The 24,521-nt window shown below is 47.6% G+C and overlaps 1 protein-coding gene across 3 annotated transcripts in view; it reads left to right on the top strand.

The window, feature by feature from the left end:
* Nucleotides 1-24,521, top strand: part of RGL3 (ral guanine nucleotide dissociation stimulator like 3) — a 115,962-nt gene that overhangs the window by 71,120 nt on the left and 20,321 nt on the right. For all 3 annotated transcript variants that reach the window (XM_068274249.1, XM_068274250.1, XM_068274251.1), the window contains 6 exons: nt 2,443-2,624; nt 5,926-6,041; nt 9,988-10,203; nt 12,351-12,454; nt 12,586-12,670; nt 16,791-16,874. In XM_068274249.1, coding sequence (XP_068130350.1) covers nt 2,443-2,624; nt 5,926-6,041; nt 9,988-10,203; nt 12,351-12,454; nt 12,586-12,670; nt 16,791-16,874 — 787 coding nt within the window. The remainder of the gene's footprint in view (nt 1-2,442; nt 2,625-5,925; nt 6,042-9,987; nt 10,204-12,350; nt 12,455-12,585; nt 12,671-16,790; nt 16,875-24,521) is intronic.

Raw genomic sequence — 24,521 nt, 5'->3', positions numbered from 1 at the left:
CATCTAGTTCATACATGTCAAACTCTGGCCCGCAGGCCAGATCTGGCCCTCAGAACCATTCAATTTGGCCCTCAAGTGATTTCCCCACTTTGCATTATGCTTGGCCCACTCTAGACCACCAGGGAAGCTATATTTTAGGTGAAGCCCTAGAATAGCAGGGAAGCCATATGGGGGAGGTAGTGGGAATGCACTAAACACTAAAGAACTGTATAGGGGAGGGTGGGGGCCTCTAGACACCAGGGAACTGTATAGCGGTTGGAGAGGGGCCATTAGACAACTGGGAACTTTATAATGGAGGTTGGTGGCCAGTAGACATTGAGGTTGGCCCTCGACTTGGTCCCAGTGTACAATTTCGTCCCACTTTGTAGTTGAGTTTAATACCCCTGATCTAGTTCAATATAGAGCTAGACTGACCATACATCTAGCAATTATGCAGGCCAGTTGACCATCCAAATTGATAGTTTTATTGAATCAGATGGAAATCGGATTCAAGAAAATTTGGTGCTGCAACATATGCGCCCGATCGATGATTCGATTGATTTTGAGCTAAAATTGGTCAAAAGCATCGGTCATGATTTGGGAGATTGCCTTGCACTCACAATAGGATCAACCCTTATAGACCTTAAAGGGAAGGTTCAGGGTGAGGGAAAAAAACATAAAAATCAAAATCCACTTACCTGGGGCTTCCTCCAGCCCGTGGCAGGCAGGATGTGCCCTCGGTGCCGCTCCGCGGGCTCCCAGTGGTCTCCGGTGGGCGATCCGACCTGGCCAGGCCGCCAGGTCAGGCTTTTTCTGCGCTCCAATCTGCGTTTCACGCGGGCGCGATGACGTCATCGGACGTCCTCCAGGCTGTACTGCGCAGGCTCACTAGTTCACCTCAGGCATATATATAGAAAGGATGGCACATCCCATATAATTCGTTATTGTTTCATAGAAAAAAATAGAAACCAGCGTTTTGGGACCACGCAGGATCCCTTCCTCAAGATAAAACTTGCTCAAGGCACAAACAAAAGCCATCAGAATGCACATCGAACCCCATTACCCACGATAACTCTGAAATAGTGCTGATACAAGTGAAAAGCCCACATTAAAGAATGGGGAAAGAAAAAACTGGTGACAAGCCATATAGTAAAAGCTTGTAAACCTTTTAGTGACATTCAGAAATTAAATCGGGCAGAGGAAAGTTTATAAAATGGAGAAACACTGACTAATGAATTTTAAATGAATATTGTGAAAAATAAGCAATTTTATTCATTACGTTATTTTCCCTAAAGCTCCTCTTTATAGACGTAACACAAAGGGGTCGATTCACAAAGCATTACTGCATTCGGTAATGCAGAAAACAGCTGACGTTACTGAGCACTTAGGAAAATGTCAATTCATAAAAGCTGTTACCGCATGAAAAGCTTAAATTTCCAAGCAGTGAGGTAAATTACCAACTTGTGCGAAAATTACCTCAACACATGTCAGTAAATGTCAATTCATAAAGAATAGAGCAGGCGGTAAACATTAGAACAATACCGCCTGCTTTGAAGTGGCAGAGGAAGTCTATGTGGGACTGTGTGACTCACAAGCAGAAGCAGTGAGATCTCCCCCAGGCAGCAGCAGAGCGATTGGAACAAACAAGGCTTCCCCTGAATACCTTAGGCTGTGTTTAACCTCTTGGGTTTCTGTTTCTTAAGCTAGAGGTGAATGCCACAAAGCCTGGCATATGTAAAGTTTCTTGAAGTTCTTCTAAGCTGCAACTAAATAGATTGTTAAAAAGACTAATAGATTCAGAGCAGATTCAGGGCAAGCAGAGGCAGTATAACAAAAAATGCACATCTAATGGGAAGTTGGGGATGCCTCTTATATTGTAATGCTGTCTCTGCACGGAGATCAGCAATGTAACAACACAGGCAGCTACTCTTCTGATACCGACAGTTTACTTTGGTAAATCACCGCACGTCTATCACAGCTGTGAAAATGTTTATGAATTGGCACACAAAAGTCTAAAATACCGAATGCGGTATTTTCCCGACCAGATTGTTTTTTTACCGCACAGCCTTTTATGAATTGACCCCAAAGCGTATATCAGACAAGGCAGCAGTGCTTTGGCAGCTTATTTGTAAAATGAATTTGAGTCTGCTCAAATCTGCCAATTACATAAATCCCGAACCCTATTTGAACAAGAAGATGGGAGGGGTCTGGGACTTTCCTGAAGCCTGCCGCTCCATGAGCTGTGCTGCGATGGTTCATCGTGTGCTATGGCAAAGCCCCCCCAACATTCTAGAGAGGTGAAAGGGCCTTACAGAACAAAATACCAATGCAGAAGACACATTCCATGCTGCTGTAATAATATGTATTTATATACTGTAGTTTTGATACATTTCTGCCATTGATACATTGATGCCACCCTGGCTTTGACTCTAGAACTAATTCCTGTATCGATGATGTTTTTAGGGTGATCCGTGGCCTTCTGCAGACCTGGCTGGAGAGACACCCTCAGGATTTTCGTTACTCTCCACAGTGTTTACAGCTCATCTCCAACTACCTAAGCCAAGACAGCCGGGAGACCCCCATCCAGCTGCTCCGCATCATCAAAAGTCTGGAAGAGGAGGAAGAGCAGGACCCATCGCAAAGTGGTAAGACAGCAAGTGCACTATGGTGGTTAGTGATGAGTTCTAGAGGTATGGTGGGGTTTTTATCGTCCTTCATAGCAGAACTTGTCTATGGCCCTTTTCCTTTGCAGAACTTGGGTCCCATGGATCTTTTCCCTTGGAGAACCTGGGTCCATGGTCATTTTCCCTTGCATAACCTGGTTCCAAGGCCCTTTCGCCTTGCAGAACCTGGATCCCAGGTACTTTTCCCTTGCAGAACATGAGTCCATGGCTCTTTTACCTTGCAGAACCTGGGTCTATGACCAATTTACCCTGCTCATCCCCACAGAGGACTTCTTACTCATGTCTCTCCTTCTCTGTAATTGTGTTCCACAACAAATGTATTACTCACACTCCAACTCTTAAAACCTTCATGTCTACCCACAAGGCCTCTTTCACCCGACGAATTGCCCGGACGTTCACCGCAATCTTAGCTGTGGCTAAATTCTTTTTTCTTTCCGCATTTTGTCTCAGAGTTGGCTCATCATTGAAAACTACATTCCAACCTTCAGAATGAAGACTGATGAACAAACGCCCATTTCCACTTTAGCGGCGCTGCGTCTGTGAGACGCGCAACCGCTCTTCCGGGTTAGCGGGATCGCAGGCGAATCCCATGAGCCGTGCCATGTATGGCTATGGGAATTGCAGTCTCCCGAGCGAATTCTGCGGGGGGATCCGGCCGAATCGCTACCGCAAGCAATTTGGCCGGAGGCGCCATTCTCCCCTATGGCAGAGTTTCCCCGTGCGATTCATGTGCTGGGAAACTCTGCGGAATCGCTGCGGTTTCCGCGATAGTGGAAGCGGGCCCTAACATGATGGAAGTGTTTGCCACCCATGAGATACTGGCAATTACTTTTTTTTTTTTTGGTCACTCGCCAACGGCTACTCCAAACTTACCCACACCAGTATACTCTGTGCAACTGTCCCATACTATGGGGGCATTGTCTCAGTGACCAGATGACAGTTTCTCAGTGGGAAAGCTGGCTGTAACGATCTGCTAGTGTGAGAGGGCACTAGCAGACAGACAACAATCAGACGTTCCCAGAAGGGAAATGTATACAGACAGTGATAGTAGAAGGCAAGCTAACACTGATGTACAGATATAGAATGGTCAGGCAATCGAGTCGGCAACAGATCAGATAGGCAAGGTACATATACAGTAGTCAAAATCGGAGTGAGTATTCAGGCAGCGGTCGGCAACATATCAGATAGGCTAAGGTATAAAATCAGGAGGCAATATCAAAGTGAGAGTTCAGGCAGTGGTCGGCAACAGATCAGATAGGCAGAAGTACAGAATCAGGAGACGGAATCAGAGTAAGTATACAGGCAAGGTCGGCAACAGAATAATAATAGTAATAAGTATCAAAGCCTGAGCTAGTGTGAAATCCTGCCGGTTCAAAGCACAAAGGGACTGACTATGGTCTGGAGCCTTCACAGGGTTGTGTTAGCTAGAACAGACAACGTGAGACTGACAGCACGAGGCTAAAGAAGCCTAGGATGACAGGACAGCCACACCCCCAATCTGCCCGGCAAATCAGCCTCCGGAGGTGGCTCCATGCGTGTCAGCTGACAGCCGATCAGCTGACACGCTTCCTAAGGGTATAAGGAGCGCGACGTTGTCCGCGCGCATGCCCCCTCTCCTTCACCAGATGGTCTGCGCAAGAGCGCCTCCCCGTCAGAGCGCCGCTGTCATCAGCGCTGGCGCGGCTGGGCGACCCGGAGGCAACGGTATGTGTGGCAGAGCTGACACTGGCATGACATTGGGTACCTAGCCATTGTTGAGAAAGGGGCCTAACACTCTCCTTTTATGCAAGTATTATAGTTATTCTCTATGGAACCGCGCAAGGGTGTGACATCCGTGCCCCTGGTCCCCTGGCAAGATTACTGAGGGGCCAGCTGCACAAAACCTCAAGCACCCCCCTCCCCCGATAGTTATGGCCAGTCGATTCCCCGCTCCCTTTTCCTCACCGCGCAAGGAGCGCTGTTATGTCCACACTGTCTCTGGTCTCCTCTCCTTGCCGGGAGCCCTGCTCTCTATGCTGACATCCTGCGGCACCTGATCACGTTATGCATCAGGAAACTGGAGGATGTCAGCATAGAGTGCTGAAGAGACCAGAGACAGTGTTGCCTAGGTAAATATAACAGCACTCCATGTGCTACTCTGCACTATAGTGGAAGAGAGGAGGAGTGCACAAAAGGAGGAGGGAGGAGGAGTAGGCTCCTATAACCCCGCCCCCCACACGAGGGTCACAGGGATATTGTTACGCCGCTGGACCCCAATCCACCTCTGCCTCTTATTGCACAGTCAGAAAGCGTACGTAATACAGTATAGTCACTACATTAGCATGTTGCCTCTCCTATTCTTTTTCATGATAAGTTTGTCAGGGCAGAGCTCTCTCCTGTTATGTCTTGTCCTTGCTGCATGTTTTTATTTGACATTTTGCACTTACTTTTTGTCTGTCTGTACTATTTGTATTATGAACTCATTTTTGTATCTTCTTATTTAAAGAGACACTGAAGCGAAAACAATTATGATATAATAAATCGGTTGTGTAGTACGGATAATTACTAGAGCATTAGTAGCAAAGAAAATATTCTCATATTTTTATTTTCAGTTATATGGTGTTTTTTATAACATTGCATCATTCTCTAGTATGTGCAGTTTACACACTACTCAGCACTCTAAATGATTTTACAGAGCAGACTTGTGAACTATTGACCTGTCCTCTGGAGAGAAAAATAAAATACAGTGACTGACAGTTAAGATAACAAGCTTCAGAAGATAGAGCTCTGTGCGACTTTGAAAGTGGTGGAGCTCAATGGCTCTTTTGCATAGATAACAACTGGAGTTTCTTAATGCTGGGTACACACTATGAGATTTTATGGTCGATTTACTGTCAGATCGATTATTTCCAACATGTCCGATTTGCTTTCCGATAGATTTCCGAGCATTTTTCGATCGATTTCCTATCAAGGGTAACTGGAATCGAGCAGCAAATGCTCGGAAATCGATCGGAAAGCAAATCGGACATGTTGGAAATAATCGATCTGACAGTAAATCGACCATAAAATCTCATAGTGTGTACCCAGCATAACTCTTCCTGTACTGGAAACTATATTAGACTTATGTCTCTGCTGCTAATGTTTTATTTCTTAGCTGTACTACACATACAAAGCATTATATCATAATTTTTTCTCGCTTCAGTGTCTCTTTAAGATTATGGCTTTTTATACATTTTTATTTTTTGTATTATTAATCATAACATTTTTGATCACTTCCTGTCAGAATGGAGGCATATATCCCGACCAGCAGAGGGAGACAATGAGTCCTCTGGAAATAGCTCTTCTTTATTGCCACACCCACCCCAGGACGTGGCAGAGCAGCTTACCCTCATAGATGTGGTGAGTATTGAAGTACAAATCTTTATTATGTGAACAAACATGTTTCCTCAGTTCTGGAATGGAGGATACTTCTATTTGATATTGAAGGAGTATTTCGCCCTATGGATAAGTTTAAGTTGAGATTCCCGCCAGTTTTCTAGGAATCAATTTGTAAATGACCCGATATCCCTCAAGGATTTTTGTTTCTAGATTCTCTCCGGGTATTTCACTAGCCCATTTCCAACTGGTATAGTTTAAAAGTAAATACTTATGGCAGCTTCCATATCCCTGTCACTGCAAGCGTCCTTTGAAGAGGAACTTTAAAGGGAACCCAAAATGGGGACAAATTAAAATAAAAACAATGCTACCTGATTCGGGGGAGTGGGCGGATTAGGTAACCGCAATCCCCATTGCTCTCCGCTGCTCCCTTTGCCTGCATTCCCTCAGTTTCCTTATCGTGACCTCTGGGGTCATGAAGCTGGAAGAGCTGCTCTCACACAGAGCAGCGTGCAGGGGAGCAGCAGAGGGCGTGGCCAGGGAGAGACAGCAGCTGGGGAAGCCTGCAGGAACGCCCCCAGTGGGCATTTTGAGTAGGGAATACCTCTCCTCCCTTACCCTCCAGAATAGCAACAAGAGTTTGTCGCTAATTTCGGGGGGTTAGAGCGTGGGGGGGGGGGGGGGGCGGGGGTCAGTGTTGCGGCATGGGGAGGACACAGAGGCATGTCCTGCAGCAGTGAACATGCCTTTGTGTCCAGTCTGCCCACCCCTGCCGCACCGCCTTGGAAACTCTCTAACCCAGGATTGAACGTGACCCCAATTAGTAGCGGATACCTCCTCTCCCAAGAGAAATCTTTACCTTTTCTCGAAGACATCATCAGGGAGGTCTGTATGGCTGATATTGTGGTGAAACCCCTCCCACAGTGTAAAGTCAGGACCTAGGTCCTTACAGCTTGCTGTCTGTGAACCTCATTGCATTATGGGAATACAGTAGCTCCCTTTGCGGAATGTTCGTTTACTGTGAGTTCTATGCACAGAGAAATTTGCAATAATTCAGTTATAAATGAACATTTGTGGTTACCCACAATGCACACCTACTAAATATGCAAATTATCCCTTTTTGCCCTTGTTAAGCCAAGCAAGCATCCAGAACCGCTGGTTTATAGCAAGCCTATAGCTTTAAGTTTTACACAGCCATATCAAACCCACATGTAGACAGCCTGTTTCGGACTTTTGGTCCTCATCAGTACATGGCAGGGATTGATAAGGCTGTATGAGATAGGGCTTGGACGAGTACAACAGAGTAACCAAGCAGCTCAGGGTGACCCAAACTACTAAGAATGTATAGGGGGATAAAAGGAACCAAAAAGCCCTCCTACTAAAAAAGCAAAGCTTGGTGTAATTGCCTTCTTAAAACAGAAGGAAATTTGCAATAATTCAGTTATAAATGAACATTTGTGGTTACCCACAATGCACACCTACTAAATATGCAAATTATCCCTTTTTGCCCTTGTTAAGCCAAGCAAGCATCCAGAACCGCTGGTTTATAGCAAGCCTATAGCTTTAAGTTTTACACAGCCATACCAAACCCACATGTAGACAGCCTGTTTCGGACTTTTGGTTCTCATCAGTACATGGCAGGGATTGATAAGGCTGTATGAGATAGGGCTTGGACGAGTACAACAGAGTAACCAAGCAGCTCAGGGTGACCCAAACTACTAAGAATGTATAGGGGGTTAAAAGGAACCAAAAAGCCCTCCTACTAAAAAAGCAAAGCTTGGTGTAATTGCCTTCTTAAAACAGAAGGAAATTTGCAAGAATTCAGTTATAAATGAACATTTGTGGTTACCCACAATGCACACCTACTAAATATGCAAATTATCCCTTTTTGCCCTTGTTAAGCCAAGCAAGCATCCAGATCCGCTGGTTTATAGCAAGCCTATAGCTTTAAGTTTTACACAGCCATATCAAACCCACATGTAGACAGCCTGTTTCGGACTTTTGGTCCTCATCAGTACATGGCAGGGATTGATAAGGCTGTATGAGATAGGGCTTGGATGAGTACAACAGAGTAACCAAACCAAAATATTCCAGTTTCCGCCGCCACTTCCTGCCTAGTGACATGCTTGCTGTGTGGAACTGCCATGTAGTTCTCAGTGTGTGTTGTCTGATTGGCAGATATAACCCCCAGTTACTGCTCAGCTTATGTGGCAACAGCTGCAGGGGAGTCTGGGAAAGTGTGTAATTGTGGCTGAGGGTGGAGAGTGTGTAATTATGGCTAAGGGTGGAGAGTGTGTGTAGCAAGATGGCTATCATAGTTTAGTCTCGACGCCCTCAATACTGATGAAACAGGAGAAAGTGTCAACAGACATTATTTTCACTACAGTCCCTCTTTAATCCAATATGCAGAGCCTGCACAAGCACTGACTACACAACTAACGCCACAGCTTCCTACAATGGAACTAGGCCAGGTATGAATAGCTCTGGGAGGTAGTGGAGCTTGTGCAACAAAGACATGATAGCAGGGATAAGCCTGTGATTTATTTGGGCATGTTAACACAGGTGCAGGCCGTGTATCCCGCCAAGTGATTGGTGTCATAATAGAATCCTGGATGCTGCGGCGGCTTGTAGCAGAAACAGTGACCTGGGACTGAGCGGTGACATTGGGGACACGCCTGCGTGAAGCAGCCCGGTCTGTTGACACAAAACATCTATTACAAAACACTGCAATGATAAATGTCCTGGCAGCCGTTTATCAGATCTGGAGCTGCCGGTAAATACTGCGCACGGCCCGTAACAAGTCGTCCATTTCCCTCATGTGTGGCAGATGTCTGTGATCGGATCTGCCGGTAATCTGTCCATTCCTGTAACCGATTTTAACTGGTTTATTAACCTACCTGGCGGTAACCTGAGTCAGGCTCGGGGTGGAAAAAAGAAACCAGGAGCGGTAATCCCGAGCTTGACTTGGGGCAGCCCCTGGGAGGTAAATGCAGAGCCTACAGCACAGGGGGCGTTTCAACTCACCTTCCCAGGGATCCAGACGCTGGCAGCCATTCTTCTTCCGGTCCTCGGAGGCTGATCCCTCGGGTGAAATCAACGTTTGTCGTCATGACGGCAGACGGCGACCTCACTATAGGAGTACAGCGCCACCCAGAGGACGGAGGGAGATTTACAGTGTATCTCGGGGAGCTGAGTAATGTGCAGGGGCTGCCACAGATCTTATAGCGGTCTGATTTTTCTCCCCAGCTTTTAGGGTTTAAAAGCTTGTGAAAAAATTGCACTGCTTTGAGATCCTAGAAGTCCAGAAATAATCACACCGCCAGGGAGGTTAATGAAAAAGGTGACTAGTGAACACTAGTGGCTGATAACGACCGCCTCGGCCAAGAATCTAGCATGTGTACAGCGGACTCTGATGCCCACCCAACACCTCGGCCAGCGATAAGTCTGTTGGATTGATTCAGATGAGAGCATTTTTCTCCCCACTCACCCTTCACTCTCACTGTGATACGCTCCTTTTGCGCCGCTCCGTCGACTGAGCACAGAAGAGGTAGGATCAGAGGTAGCCTCACTGGAGAGGTAAGTCCCAACCCCCCCAAACCCCAACCCTCCTCCCCCTCCTCCCCCTGAGGGAATTTTTAACACATCCCCTGAAAGGATCTATACAAAGCTGTCAGATGGCTTCCCTACACAGTTGCACACTATTTTGGCAGATGTTTTTGTAAATATATAAACAACTGAACGCCCCCATGAGGAGATGGACTAATCTGAATCCTTACAGATCTGTCAGATTTTCACTAGCTACTGTAAGTGACAGCACCATAGAGAAAAAAGTAATTTATAATGCATTTTACTCTGGAAAAAAATGTACATTTTCTGTTTGAATTTTACATTTTTGGCAATCGTTGTCCTTTAAGTGATAAGATTCATATCTGAAGTGAATTATAGTAACTGTGTCTTGTTTTCCTTGTAGGATCTCTTTCAGAGGCTGCAGTGCTGCCATTGCCTCGGAAGCATTTGGTCACAGCGTGACAAGAAGGAGAACAAACATGTTGCCCCCAGTGTTAGGGCCACTGTGGCCCAGTTCAATGCAGTGACCGCCTGTGTGACCGCATCTGTCCTGAGTGACATCCAGATGAAACCGCAACTACGAGCAAAAGTACTGGAGAAGTGGATTTCTATAGCCCAGGTGAGCAATATGCAACCCCCACCCCGGGGTACAAAGACAGGAGAGCCTATTGTATGGGAAATATGGTCTGTCCCTCCCCCCACAGAGTGACACAGACAGGAGGGAGGAGCTATGTGACATGGAGTCTGTCCCTCCCACCACAGGGTGACACAGACAGGAAGAGCTATGTGACATGGAGTCTGTCCCTCCCACCACAGGGTGACACAGACAGGAGGAGCTATGTGATATGCCGTCTGTCCCTCCCACCACAGCGTGACACAGACAGGAGGAGCTATGTGACATGGAGCCTGTCCCTCCCACCACAGGGTGACACAGACAGAAAGCAAGTAGTTTTAAATCAGGATGATACCATTTAAAACTTCTTTCTTTTACTGATGGCTAACATGGTACAATACTCTACTGCAGACAGAAAGGAGGAGCTATATGACATGAAGCCTGTCCCTCCCACGACAGGGTGACAGACAGGAGGAGCTATATGACATGAAGCCTGTCCCTCCCACCACAGGATGACACGGACAGGAGGAGCTATATGACATGAAGCCTGAAAGGTGGAGCTATGGGACATGGAGTCTGCCCCTCCCACCACAGGATGACACAGACAGGAGGAGCTATGGGACATGGAGTCTGCCCCTCCCACCACAGGGTGATACAGACAGGTGGAGCTATGGGACATGGAGTCTGCCCCTCCCACCACAGGGTGATACAGACAGGAGGAGCTATGTGACAAGGCATCTGCCCCTCCCACCACAGGGTGACACAGACAGGAGGAGCTATGTGACATTGAGTCTGTCCCTCCCACCACAGGGTGACCCAGACAGGTGGAGCAATGGGACATGGAGTCTGTCCCTCCCACCACAGGGTGACACGGACAGGAGGAGCTATGTGACATGGAGTCTGTCCCTCCCACCACAGGGTGACACGGACAGGAGGAGCTATGTGACATGGAGTCTGCCCCTCCCACCATAGGGTGATACAGACAGGTGGAGCTATGGGAAATGGAGTCTGCCCCTCCCACCACAGGGTGATACAGACAGGAGGAGCTGTGTGACATGAAGTCTGTCCCTCCCAGGGTGACACTGACTATGTGACATAGGGTCTGTGACATAGGGTCTGTCCCTGGGCAGCACAGTGGCATAGTGGTTAGCATTCTCGCCTTGCAGCGCTGGGTCACCAGTTTGAATCACAGACAGGGCACTCTCTGAACGGAGTTTGTACTGTATGTTCTCCCCGTGGCTGTGTGGGTTTCCTCTGGGCACTCCAGTTTCCTCCCACATCGAAAAAACATACAGATAAGTTAATTGGCTTTCCTCTAAAGTGGCCCTAGACTACAATACATACACTACACGATGCATACATAGGCATATGACTATGGTAGGGATTAGATTGTGAGCCACTCTAAGGGATATTTAAGTGACAAGACTATATATACTCTGTACAGCGCTGCGGAAGATGTTAGAGCTATATAAATACTAAATAATAATAATAAAAGTCCCTCCCACCACAGGATGAGACAGACAGGAGGAGCTACGTGACAAGGCGTCTGCCCCTCCCACCACAGGGTGACACAGACAGGAGGAGCTATGGGACAAGGCGTCTGCCCCTCCCACCACAGGGTGACACAGACAGGAGGAGCTATGTGACAAGGCGTCTGCCCCTCCCACCACAGGGTGACACAGACAGGAGGAGCTATGGGACAAGGTGTCTGCCCCTCCCACCACAGGGTGACACAGACAGGAGGGGCTATGTGACATGGAGTCTGTCTCTCCCACCACAGGGTGACACAGACAGGAGAAGCTATATGACATGGAGTATGTCCCTCCCACCACAGGGTGACACAGACAGGAGGAGCTATGGGACAAGGCGTCTGCCCCTCCCACCACAGGGTGACACAGACAGGAGGAGCTATGGGACATGGAGTCTGTCCCTCCCACCACAGGGTGACACAGACAGGAGGAGCTATTGGACATGGAGTCTGTCCCTCCCACCACAGGGTGACACGGGCTGGAGGGACGTATATGACATAGATAGACTGTCCGTCTCACAGATAGGGGGAGCTATGTAAAATTTCATAGGTCCATCTCACCCCAGGATGACACCGAAATCAAACACAGGGTCACTTCAAATCTCACTAGTTTCCTGTTTTTCAGTATTGCAGGTTTTTGCGGAATTTCTCCTCCCTTCGAGCCATCCTGTCAGCTCTTCAGTCAAACTCCATCTATCGGCTGAAGAGGACGTGGGCAGCAGTGAGCAGGTAGGTGACATCGGGCCTCAGATGGATCCATTGCTTTGTGTTATCTGCAGTTACCCATGGCAACAAGCCTGCAACAAATATACCTCAGTAAAACTATCCAGCAACCTGAAAACTGTTTCTTTCCATTCCAGAGACAATCTAAACATCTTCCACAAATTATCCGCCATCTTCTCTGACGAGAACAACCATGAGATGAGCCGTGAGATCCTCAACAAGGTAGATGTTCTTTCTAGTATCTCCTCACCTGCATGCATTTATGGGGAAAGATGATGTACAAGGCTTCCTATTGGTCTTGTGATGTGATAGGCAGTTTCATTGACCAATATAGTAGCTCATGAGCTTAAAAAGGAACTTTACCAAAAGATGGTAGTAGGGGGGAAGGGAAAAAAATCAACACATTACAAAGTGAGAAGTTAAAAAATTGAAGCTATATCAAGTAATGATTGATACTTGCAGTGTAATTCATTCATGTTATTGGGTCCACCGTGAGCCCGCAGGTCATTATCTTTACTGCTGGCAGACAAGACCAAAAAAATGGACTACACCAACTGCCATTATCTATAAACACACCTACTAGCAATGTGATAGGCTAAAAGGTTGTATGTATATATGGACAGAGGGAGATACTGGTTGCTTGGCAGTTGGAAGCAGCTGTTCCCACAATGCAATGAGGTTCACAGACAGGAAACTGTCAGGACCATGGTCATCACACTGTGGGAGGGGTCTCGCCACAATATCAGCCATACAGAGGTCCCTGATGATTTATTTGAGAAAAAGTAAATATTTCTCATGGGAAAGGGATTATTGGCTATTGACTGAGATGAAGTTTAATAATGGGTTAAAGTTCCTCTTTAAAGCTAATGATCCTTAAGCCTTTAGAAAAAAAACCAGTTTTACTCACCTGGGGCTTGTACCAGCCCCCTGCAGCCATCCCGTGCCCTCGCAGTCACTCCGCTTGTCCCCAGCCGCCAGCTACTTTCATTTTTGGCCTACAGACTTACTGCGGCTGCACATTCCCATCCGCTATAGCACCCTGCACAGGCGCATTTTTCACCTCGGGTTCCTTTAAGCCTTGTACACATTTCCAACGCAGGGATTGGGATTCGATCCCTCAGCCGACATTGCAGGACTGAGACTATACAGAGATGTTGCTACTAGGCAACAGGCTAGCAACCTGTTCTGTTGCAATGTGCGGGGAGGGCCGACAGAGCGGCAGGGGAGTGATGTCATGCGGGGTAATTGGGGAAAAATGGTGCTCACAGTCATCGCTCGGCCGAAGTGATCTGCCAGGCTGATGGATAGCCAAGGCGTCAGGGATATGGGTGTGGGGATGTACATACAGGTGCTTAAAACTGAGATCTGGGATTTGGCAGTTTCTAGTTTTGCTTCTGCCTGCGGTTAAGGCTTATTTACACTATGAGCGTTTTTGGGTTTTTTTTAATCCGGCGATTTTGAAAATCGCCCTAAAAGCGCTTGTGCAATGATTCCGTATGAGAGTGTTCTCATATGAGCGGTTTGATTGCGGTCCAAAAGCGATGCCTGTACCATTTTCTGAGCGCTTTGGCTCAATGGAAGGTATAGGGAAATTGCAAAGCGCTTGAAAAATCGATTTGTATAGCGGTTACCCAAGCGCTTACATGAATAAATACTGTACATTGTATTTATTCATTCAGAGGGAACCTCCTCCCATCCTAATGTAGTAATTAGGGGTACAAGAATACTTACAGGCATCATGGTACATGGTACACTTAACAGCAGGCCCGGATTTACATCACAGGAGCCTATAGGCACTGATGTCCTGGAACCCGAGACTCCGCCCTCCATGAACCTACAAACCCCCACCAAACTGCTCTGCCAATGTGCTGGCTGGCCCAGCTGTCACTTCTCCCTTAAGGCCCATACACACGGGATACGGCCGTCGCCGCAACCACGTGGCACGCGCGTGTTGCGGCGACAGGTCGCCCGTGTGTGTATAATGTGCGCGCCCCGAACCGTCGCCCGTCGGAGCTGTCGCCAGGCGATTGACATGTTCAATTGCCGGCTACAGCTGTCGCTGCAACTTCGCCGGAACTGTCGCTAGTTCCGCATGTGTATGCGGGCTAGCGACAGCAACCCACACGCAGCACACAGAGCTTCCGGCGGGGGGGAGAGGAACCTCTGCGACAACTTCCGCCGCATCACTAATCCCTCTGCTGCCGTGTGGATGCAGAGGGAGCTGTCGCCCAGCTGTCGCCCAGCTGTCGTGCACACGCTCCCGTGTGCTAGCGACAGCTACAAATGTAGCTCGTGTGTATTTAGCTCTACTTCCCCTGCCTGTCATAGGTAGCTACAGGTGTCCCGTAGTATTAGGTAGACAGAAGTACCCTCAGTACTAAGTAGCTAGAGGTGCCCCTAACTTAACCTCTTCAGCGTTACACGGCTCAGGAGGTTGTGTTACTTTTAGCCCGATCTTGTAATAAAAGTGCTAAATGTCTGTTATACACACGGGGCACCGTTGTAGCTGTTGCTAGCACACAGGAGACGTGTGCGCAACTGCTCGGCGACAGCTCCGCCCGAGCGACAGCTGTCTACAGGTCTCTGCCCAAAAGGCAGAGACACGGCGGAAGCGGTCGCCGAAGGTTCGGCCCCCCGCCGGAAGCTGCGTTAGCAGTGTGTGGGTAGCTGTCGCTAGTCCGCATACACACGCAGTACGCGTGGCGGACCAGTGACAGTTGCGGAGACAGAAGTTGCCGGCGATTGAACTTTTCAATCGCACGGCAACTGCTGTCTCCGGCGACAGTTCGGGGTGCGCGCCTCATACACAAGGGGCAACTGTCGCTCAGACATGCGCGTGCCACATGTTTGTGGCGACAGTTGTGCCCCGTGTGTATGAGCCTTAAATCCTCTAGCTAGCACTAGGCTAGCTAGAAGAAGTCTCCGGCACCCTCCGCTCCCCCGTTTATACATTACCCAGCCTGGCTCCAGCGATCGGCGCAGCCTCCCCGGACAGCTCCGGACTTCACTATGGGGAGGATTGCGCAAACCCGATCCTCCCCCTAGAGAGACCGGAGCTGCGCCGGGAGGCTGCGCGATCGCTGGATCCAGGGGGGGTGTAACGTATAAACGGGGGGATCCAGGGGTGCCGGACACTCTTACTAGCTAGCCCAGTGCTAGCTATAGGATTTACAGACATTTAACACTTTTATTTAATTATGGGGGATTCCTGGGGCCACAGAGTGGTATGCCCGACACAGTGTCGGGCTTACAGATAAGGAGGTTAAGGGAGATCTGGTCAGTGGAATGCTGAGAGCTGGGGGAGTAACCTCTCATTTACACCATCATCAGGACTCTGCATCGGGAAGGAGGAAGGAAGGCACTTGGGGAGGGCAGTGAGCCGCCTTTCCATCATTTGGCCCCTGTAGGCACGTGCCTACAGTGCCTTATGGTAAATCCGGCCCTGCTTACCGGGCATCATTAGTGGCATTTCTCCTGCTCTTTGCTTCTCCCATCTGTGTGTCTCTGTGTTGAGTGTTTGTGCGTCAATTCCCTGTAAATCAATATTCATTGCTAGTGCTTCTATTTACCTCACGTTTATTTTTTGCCCCAGTTATTTTACCTAAAACCAACCCTGTCTGCTAGGCCACATTCACAGTGGCTGTTGCGTTGCATTCCCTGCAACAGCTGGAACGCAATAAATCGGGAGAATGGCGCTGCACGGTAGGCTCATGTTCCGTCGGGTACAGTGAAGCATACAGTCAATGGTAAAGTATGCTTCACTTTTACTGTTAAAGTGGACCTGAACTCTTGCACAGGACATAAAGAAAACAGAGAGAAATTCATCCTGTATCTATTTAGAGAGTTTAGCCTGTCTAACTCCCCCTCATAGGTGACAAATCAGGAGTGAAATTTTATCTCTCAGCTGTGTCAGCTGGCTGCCTCGGCAGAGCAGCTAATTTGTAAGCACAGGATGTTAAACATATGTCTTCTTCCATAAAAGCAGGAAGTAGACACACTGCAGATTTATTGCAGGATTTGTATCAGCTTTAACAAGACATGCTTTTCTTTAAAGGTTATTATGCTGTTGCTTTTAGAGCAGAGAGGAAATTCTGAGTTCAGGTCCACTTAAATGCGTGCATTAAATGCTGCAAACCGTTATACCGCAATGCATCCGCTGCACTGTGAATGTCGCATAGGTGGTGCACTGCAGTGCGGTAAGCCGCATTACAAAGCAGCCATTCATGATCAGAACCCTTTCTGTGTTGTTGCGTTATTTTCCCTTTGTCGGGGTAACGAATAAGCGAAAGGGGGTGAATCTGTTTCAGCAAGTGACCTCAGGTTTGCTGCATTATGTTCACAGGACGAGATTCCGCTCCGTAGAACTCACAGTGCTCGCAACGAGCCCCGCCCACTGCAGAGGTCGGCGTCACAGGTCCGCTCCACGGTAAGCATGGGAATTGCACCTGACATCCTCCACGGCTGGCTGCTGCTCCAGTCTAGCGTGACACAGAAATGACTAACTCAGATAAACCTGTAACATTAACCTTGTAGCTGTGACACTGCCCGCTGGCATGCTGGGAACTGCCGTCCACAGGGCTCAGTTACACCTTACTGCTTACTCCGCACATCACTGCCAACACCTCTTTACCCAAGTTAATATATTGTTGTTTTTCAGATCTGCTGTTTAAAGGACCACTATTGCGAAAATCTTAAAATTTAAAAGGGATGTAAACACATACATATAAGAAGTACATTTCTTCCAGAGTAAAATGAACCATAAATTACTTTTCTCCTATGTTGCTGTCACTCATAGTAGGTAGTAGAAATCTGACAGAACCGACAGGTTTTCAACTAGTCCACCTCCTTATAGGGGATTCTCGGGGTTTTGTTTATTTTCAACAGCACTTAAGCCCAGTGCACACCAAAACCGCTAGCAGATCGTCAAAACGCTAGCGGTTTTGGGAGCAGAGAGCAGATATTTGGCCGGGTGCACACTAAGCGGATTTTGTATGCGATCCACCAGCCGCATCAGGCAGTGAAAACGCTTGGCTATTGTATTTCAATGTGTGGTGCACACCAGCGGTTTGAGGTTTTTTAGCAAACCGCAAACGCGCCGGTGTGCACCATCCCATTGCAATACATTAGCCAAGCATTTTTCCAGGCGGATGCGGCCGGCGGATCGCTCCAAAAACCGCTCGGTGTGCACTGGGCCTTAGTTGGTAGTTGCTCAGTCCAACAGCCAAAAAAGTATGCAGTGAGCAGGGAAACTGGCCAGCATCTTTGTATAAATCCTTTTTAGGGAGTGTCTACTAGTAGTCAGTAGTCTACTACCTACTGTAAGTGACAGCAACATAAGAGAAAAGTAATTTATGGCTCATTTTACTCTGGAAGAAAAATACTTTGTATTTGTATATGTTTATACACATTTTAAATTTTACAGTTCTTCGTGATTCATGGTCCTTTAATTATTGTGTTTATAAGCACTATGTTTATAGCTTTTACGGCCTGAGCCCACTAACGCTGTTGTGTGTAGTTGTGTCTGCTTTTCAGTTACAAACCAATGTTACAGATGCTGAAAAGCAGACAGAAGCGGACACAACTGCGTTAGTGGGCTCAGGCCCTTAGAATATTAGATGCTATCTGCCTTGTTTTGGTAAGATAAGGGGAGGGGGTGTAAAAAAAAGCATTGAAATGATAACTTTGGTCACAGAAAAAGGATCTATACAGCTTTGAGTTTGCAAAGGCTGAAATCAAATAGCCAATTATGAAATGTAATTGTTATTCTAATATTCTGCAAATATTGTCTGAAAACTGCTGTACCCCATTCCAGCTGTCTATGGCTTTGGACTGAGCAGGTCAGTCAGGTAAGATATAATCCTGTCTTATCTGCCATGACCCATCACTGATGCTAATGCAGCAACAAACTGGGGCATATTCACAAAATATCGGTAAAATGTATGTCCACAGACTGCACATAAGTTTCACCAGACGTTATGCAAATTATGTATCCCACGCTAGTTAAATAGTTTGCGTAACTCATATTATAATGAAAATGTGTACATTACATAGTTACATAGTTATTTTGGTTGAAAAAAGACATACGACCATCGAGTTCAACCAGAGAACAAAGTACAACACCAGCCTGCTCCCTCACATATCCCTGTTGATCCAGAGGAAGGCAAAAAACCCTTACAAGGCATGGTCCAATTAGCCCCTAAAGGGAAAAACTCCTTCCCGACTCCAGATGGCAATCAAATAAAATCCCTGGATCAACATCATTAGGCATTACCTAGTAATTGTAGCCATGGATGTCTGTGATGTCATGGTACGCAAAAAGTGTAGGTTGTGTCTACAAGCAAAATGCGTTACAAAATGTTGTCTTGTTAGTATAACTCCTGGTATTATTTATGTGCGCTGCCTGCACGTTAGGCCCTTTGTACACTTACATGTTGCGTCGCCTTGCATTACTCTTCCCTGCTGCATCCCTGTGCAAGGGCCATGCAAGTCTATGGAGACTTGCACAGTTCGCACAATGCGACGCGGAGCTCCGGAAGTAATAAAGCTGACGCATTTCCGATGCTAATTCTGCAGCGCGTTGCCACATGATCCATGCCTACTGCAAGTCAATGGGCGATGCAGCAAGTGTGCATGATGGGAGCACGGTGCAATGCGGCGCATGCGCGGAACGATGCGTGACCCAGCAGGGAGTACGTCACTAGCCAGGGGGCGGCACTATGCAAATGATCCTTCCGGCGCATCGTGGTGCAGGGTCATATGAAGGCGGATTCCTGCAGTGCGGTGCCCATCGCAGAACTCAGGTGTGGAACCGGCCTTAATGTTACCGATATTTAGTGAATGCGCTGAAACCTGATAGAAATCGTGTAGTAAAACAGCCGCTATGGGAACTGATTTCCGATCAGGGAGTAACTGATCATGTGCCAGTCAGGTAGGGCTGTCGTCACGCAGTGGAATTGCTGGCTCCAGCCTCTGCTATCTCAAGGCATCTGCTGGCATGCCAGATCGCCTTCTGATTATCAGTTTTATTATAGACATTGAAGCCTCTGCCCTCCTGGAAATCCGGTTCTTGCACTCAGCAGGCTGGTTGATGAGTGACACAGCGATACCTGGAGAGGAGCCAAAACTTTCCCTGAGGTGAACTGTGTCAAACATTTGTGCTGCTCACTTCACCCAGTAGAAGCATTAGAGTGTTGTACCGTGTTCGCCATCAGTAAAAGCAATTCAGAACGTCTCGATTCAAAACTTCTTGCTTTCACTTCAACCAGAGTAAGTAAACTCTTCTACTTGTTTGTTAGCCTTCACCTGCACTAACCAATCAGCTCGGGGTGACCCAATACCACTAGGAATGTATAGGAGGTTAAAAGAAACCGAAAAGACCTCCTACTAAAAAGCAATGCTTAGTGGGGTTTGCCGTCTTAAAACAGAAGTTATTTGTCATAATTCAGCTTTTAGCCGACCCCGTCACGCGTGGCCGCGGTGGTAGCCCCAGGACCGCCTAATGCCGTTCGGCGTAAAGTCCTTGGGCTCTGTTTTGCTGGAGATCGCACACAGGCTGCGCTGGCATCTCCTGCTTGGTGGGCGGCCGCTTGGGAGACTGTTAGACAACGAAACTGCCGTCTAATTACCATGTACAGCACTGCGATCTACAGCAGCGCGGTGCTGGGGACAGCCGTGTGTCCCCAGCTGTCCCCTCCATTGGCTCAGAGGTGATCCGCTGTCATAGGCTGAAGCCTATGACAGCCGATCACACGGATAGGCTGCCGGGGGAAGGAATGGCCACTGCACACATAAAAAAGACACAATTTTAATAAAAGATAAAACAAATAAATATTTATAAAAAAACAAACACCTGGGGTGTAATCAGACCCCACCAACAGAGGGAGAAAAGGGGGGGATCACTTGTGTGCTGTGTTGTGCAGCCCTGCAGCTTGGCCTTAAAGCTGCAGTGGCCTGTTTTACAAAAAAGGCCTGGTCTTTAGGGGGGTTTAACACTGTGGTCCTCAAGTGGTTTAGTGAACATCTGTGGTTACCCCACAATGCATCACTACTGAATATGCAAATTTTCACTTTAAGCCCCTGAAGCCAGGGTTGCAGACAGAGATAGACATGGGTATGTACAGTGCTTAGCACACAAATAACTAGGCTGTGTTCCTTTTTTCTTTCTCTGCCTGAAAGAGTTAAATATCAGGTATGTAAGTGGCTGACTCGGTCCTGACTCAGACAGGAAGTGACTACAGTGTGACCCTCACTGATAAGAAATTCCAACTATAATGCCTCGTCTACACGAGGCGATCCGGCGGCTCGATTAGCCGCTGGATCGCCTCTTCCACATCCCCGCGCGTACCCGCCGCGTCCCCGCTCGCCCGCGTGTGCGTCGGATTCGATCCCCCGCTCGTCCCCGCCGGCACTGCTTATCTTCCGCTCGATTCCCTGCCATTGTCCCCTCGTGGAGAACGAGCAGGAAATCGGCTGTGGCGAAATCCGACCTGACGGATCTTATCAATCGAGCCGCATCAGCGGCTTGATTGATAAGTCACATCGCCTCGTGTAGATGAGGCTTAAAACACTTTCCTAGCAGAAAATGGCTTCTGAGAGCAGGAAAAAGATAAAAAGGGTCAATAGTTCATTGATTTTAGCTCTGGCATACTTCAATGAATGCATCATTGAGCAAAAACAATAAAACAGTTAAAACTTATCAATACCCAAGTGTTCTAAAATGACAATGTACAAATAATGTCTAAGTAGCTGTGTAAACATTTTCCTACTTTTCATGTTAAATATCAGAGGCAAAAGCTGTAATTTATTGAGGGTAGGATTTAGCTATATTGGGACAAATCAATTGCAGAAGGGGTGTCTGCTTCAATGCACAACCAGAGTTGCATATCAGACTACAGAAAGCAAATATCAAACATATCAAACTCTGAAAGCAAAAACAGTATGAAAAGCTGTGACAATTCGTTACATTTCCTCTGCTCTCTTCAGACACGTCAGTCAGAAACACAGGACACAGAGGCTGCAGCTGTTGGGAGCTCTCTCTCTCTCTCTCACACACACACACAGAGTTACACAGAGTTAACTGATCAAGTGTGAGGGGTATTTCCCCTCTCCTCATGGCTCAGTCTGCCATCAGTTTTGGCGTCAGTAAAGTTTGAAAGTATTTTGATAACAGTAAACAAAGAAGTTGCTACTAAAATGTATACACCAGTAACTAGCAGCACTTCCCAAACAATTCCTGTGTCAATTGAAAAAAATGTGAATCGATAGTATTCCTTTAAAGAGACTCCGTAACAAAAATTGCATCCTGTTTTTTATCATCCTACATGTTCCAAAAGCTATTCTAATGTGTTCTGGCTAACTGCAGCACTTTCTACTATGACAGTCTCTGTAATAAATCAATGTATCTTTCCCCTGTCAGACTTGTCGGCCTGTGTCTGGAAGGCTGCCAAGTTCTTCAGTGTTGTGGTTCTGCTATGCACACTGCCTGTGTGTTATTTAGATAAGAGAGAAGAGAGAAGCTGCTCTAATCAGCTGGATAAATCGTCCTCTGAGCTGGCTGGGCTTTCACATACTGAGGAATTACAAACAAGGGCAAAGCTGTTTGCAAGAAGAAAAGAGCAGCCTGAAACTTCAGTGCATGGGGGAAAGAAACACACAAATGATCTCTTGAGATTCAGAAGTAAGGCTGTATACAGCCTGCTTGTGTATGAATGTATTTTCTATGTGTGGACATACTGTACATCAACCTACTTCCTGTTTTGGTGGCCATTTTGTTTGTTTACAAACAAACTTTTTAAAACTGTTTTTAACCACTTTTAATGCGGCGAGGAGCGGCGAAATTGTGACAGAGGGTAATAGGAGATGTCCCCTAACGCACTGGTATGTTTACTTTTGAGCGATTTTAACAATACAGATTCTCTTTAAGGACCAGGGCTGTATTGGCTGGTCTGTGCTGCGTGGGCTCTCCAGCCCGCAGCACAGATCAGGATTGTGGCAGGGCGATCAGACTTCCCCACTTTTTTCCCCACTAGAGGGATGTTCTGCTGGGGGGGGGGGGGTCCTGATCGCCGCCGCTTTGTGTGGCCGAGCGGGGGGGCTCCTCAAAGCCCCCCTCCACAGCGATATTCCTCCCTCCCTCTCGCTATGGGCGGCACAGGACGGCGATCCGTCCTGTACCACCTCTAATAGGCTTTAGCCTATCAGACGGCGGCGATCCCCGGCCAATCAGAGGCTGGGGATCGCCGATCTCCTTTACGGCGCTGCTGTCGTATGATGTAAACACAGGGGATTTCTTCCCCCCGTGTTTACGTTTCGCCTGCAAGCCGCGATCGGAGGCTCGCAGGCTGTTCACGGAGACACCCTCCGTGAACTCCATGGAAACACCACTTAAACATAAGATAAAACTGTGGAATATCTTAAAAAGTCATTTTTAGGAGAAGAAAGATAGATACAATTGTTTATTTCACTAGTTTATTTTAGCCTCGGGTGTCCTTTAAGATGGTGTGCTTTGACTGTGATAGTCACTAAGGACTCTCCTAATCAAGTCCCTTGGTAATAAAGCAGTCATTGCACCCGGGGACACACTGTAGCATGTCAGGTTATGTGGAAAATAACCAGCCATGTCTACTGAAAGGCAACACTTAAAGGCTGTAATAATGTAATGCATTGTGCTGGGCGGCTGTGTACAGCGCTCAGTCTCTGCAGACATTGTGCTTTGTGTCGCTGTTCACCTGCAGTGATTGCAGAATATTTCACAGGATTAGGGACATACAATGTAATATACTGTAATTACGGTGTACTGTTGTAGTTCTATGGATCTTTATTCTTCTGAAAAAGGGCTTATCGCTAAATCCCACCTCCGGTAAATAATAATAGACCTCATGCTGGGATCACCAGTCACATTATTATTATTACTTTAAAGAGAACCTGTAATGAGAAAAAGGGCCCCTGGGGGGTACTTACCTGGGGAGGGGGAAGCCTCTGGATCTGATTGGGGCTTCCGCCGTCCTCCTCAGTCCCACAGTGGTCTTGCTGGGCCGTTGCGAACGGCCGCCATGTAAATATTTACCTTCCCCGTCTCCAGCGCAGGCGCAATAGCGGTTCTCGTCTCAGATCAGGCAGAACTAGCGGTGACCCGACTGGGATCGGCTATTTCTGTCTGATCCAAGCCGAGAGCCGCTACTGCGCTGAAGCTGGGGAAGGTAAATAAGCCAGCCACAGCCTGACAAATTGTCGGCTATGGCTTACGAGGGGCACAGCGAGACCACCGTGGGACGGAGGAGGTGGGGGGAAGCCACAATCGGATCCAGAGGCTTCCCCCTCCCGAGGTAAGTTCCCCCCAGGGCCCTTTTTTTCAGTACAGGTTCTCTTTAAAGGGGAACTCTGACATTTCACTGGTTTGGGTACCAAAGAAGAGTATCCCTTGTAAATGTATATCTTGTTGTATAAAGAGGGACTTTAGTAAACATAACATAATGGATAAAACTGGTTATTTATTGTTTTACAATATTCTTTATAGATTATTTAGTGTTTTTTGGTGCGGTTTCAGAATGGAAACGGTAAGTGCATCCGCAATGCATACTGTCCATTCTGCGGCCGCATGCAGCAAAATACCCGACCGTTCCGCGTATGTACATCCGCAGCGTCGCTCACGTAGGCCTGTCCCGCCACCGCTGCTCGGTCCCTGCAGCAGGCCAATATGTTCAACATGAATCAATGAGAATTCTTCCTGTTGCTGAGGATTCCCATTGGTCTTTTGCAGCCCAATGGAGATCCCCCCCGCCACCGGGCTGTCTTGCAGTGACCGTGCGGTGGCGATGGATGGTAGGGCGCTTGAGTATGACATCACAGCGGTGACGGGATGTGGGCGAAACGGCCAACGCGGTTGTGGCGACTAGCCTAGTGAGAACTGACAGTGTCCATTCTCATAGGCTTTCATTAGACACATTTTCCCGTCCGGTCTGGGAAAACGTGCCAAGTCCGGACTCTGGTTTCCGTCTCGCGTTCCGCGGCATGTTTTGGACAAGTGGGAGTGAGCCCAATCAGGTCCGCTCTAGTGCAACTTGTGCCTGCACAG

Source organism: Hyperolius riggenbachi, chromosome 3 (genome assembly GCF_040937935.1).
Source record: "Hyperolius riggenbachi isolate aHypRig1 chromosome 3, aHypRig1.pri, whole genome shotgun sequence".
Classification (NCBI taxonomy): Eukaryota; Metazoa; Chordata; class Amphibia; order Anura; family Hyperoliidae; genus Hyperolius; species Hyperolius riggenbachi.
The sequence above is the reverse complement of the archived record's forward strand: the minus strand, read 5'-3'. Positions and strand labels throughout refer to the sequence as shown.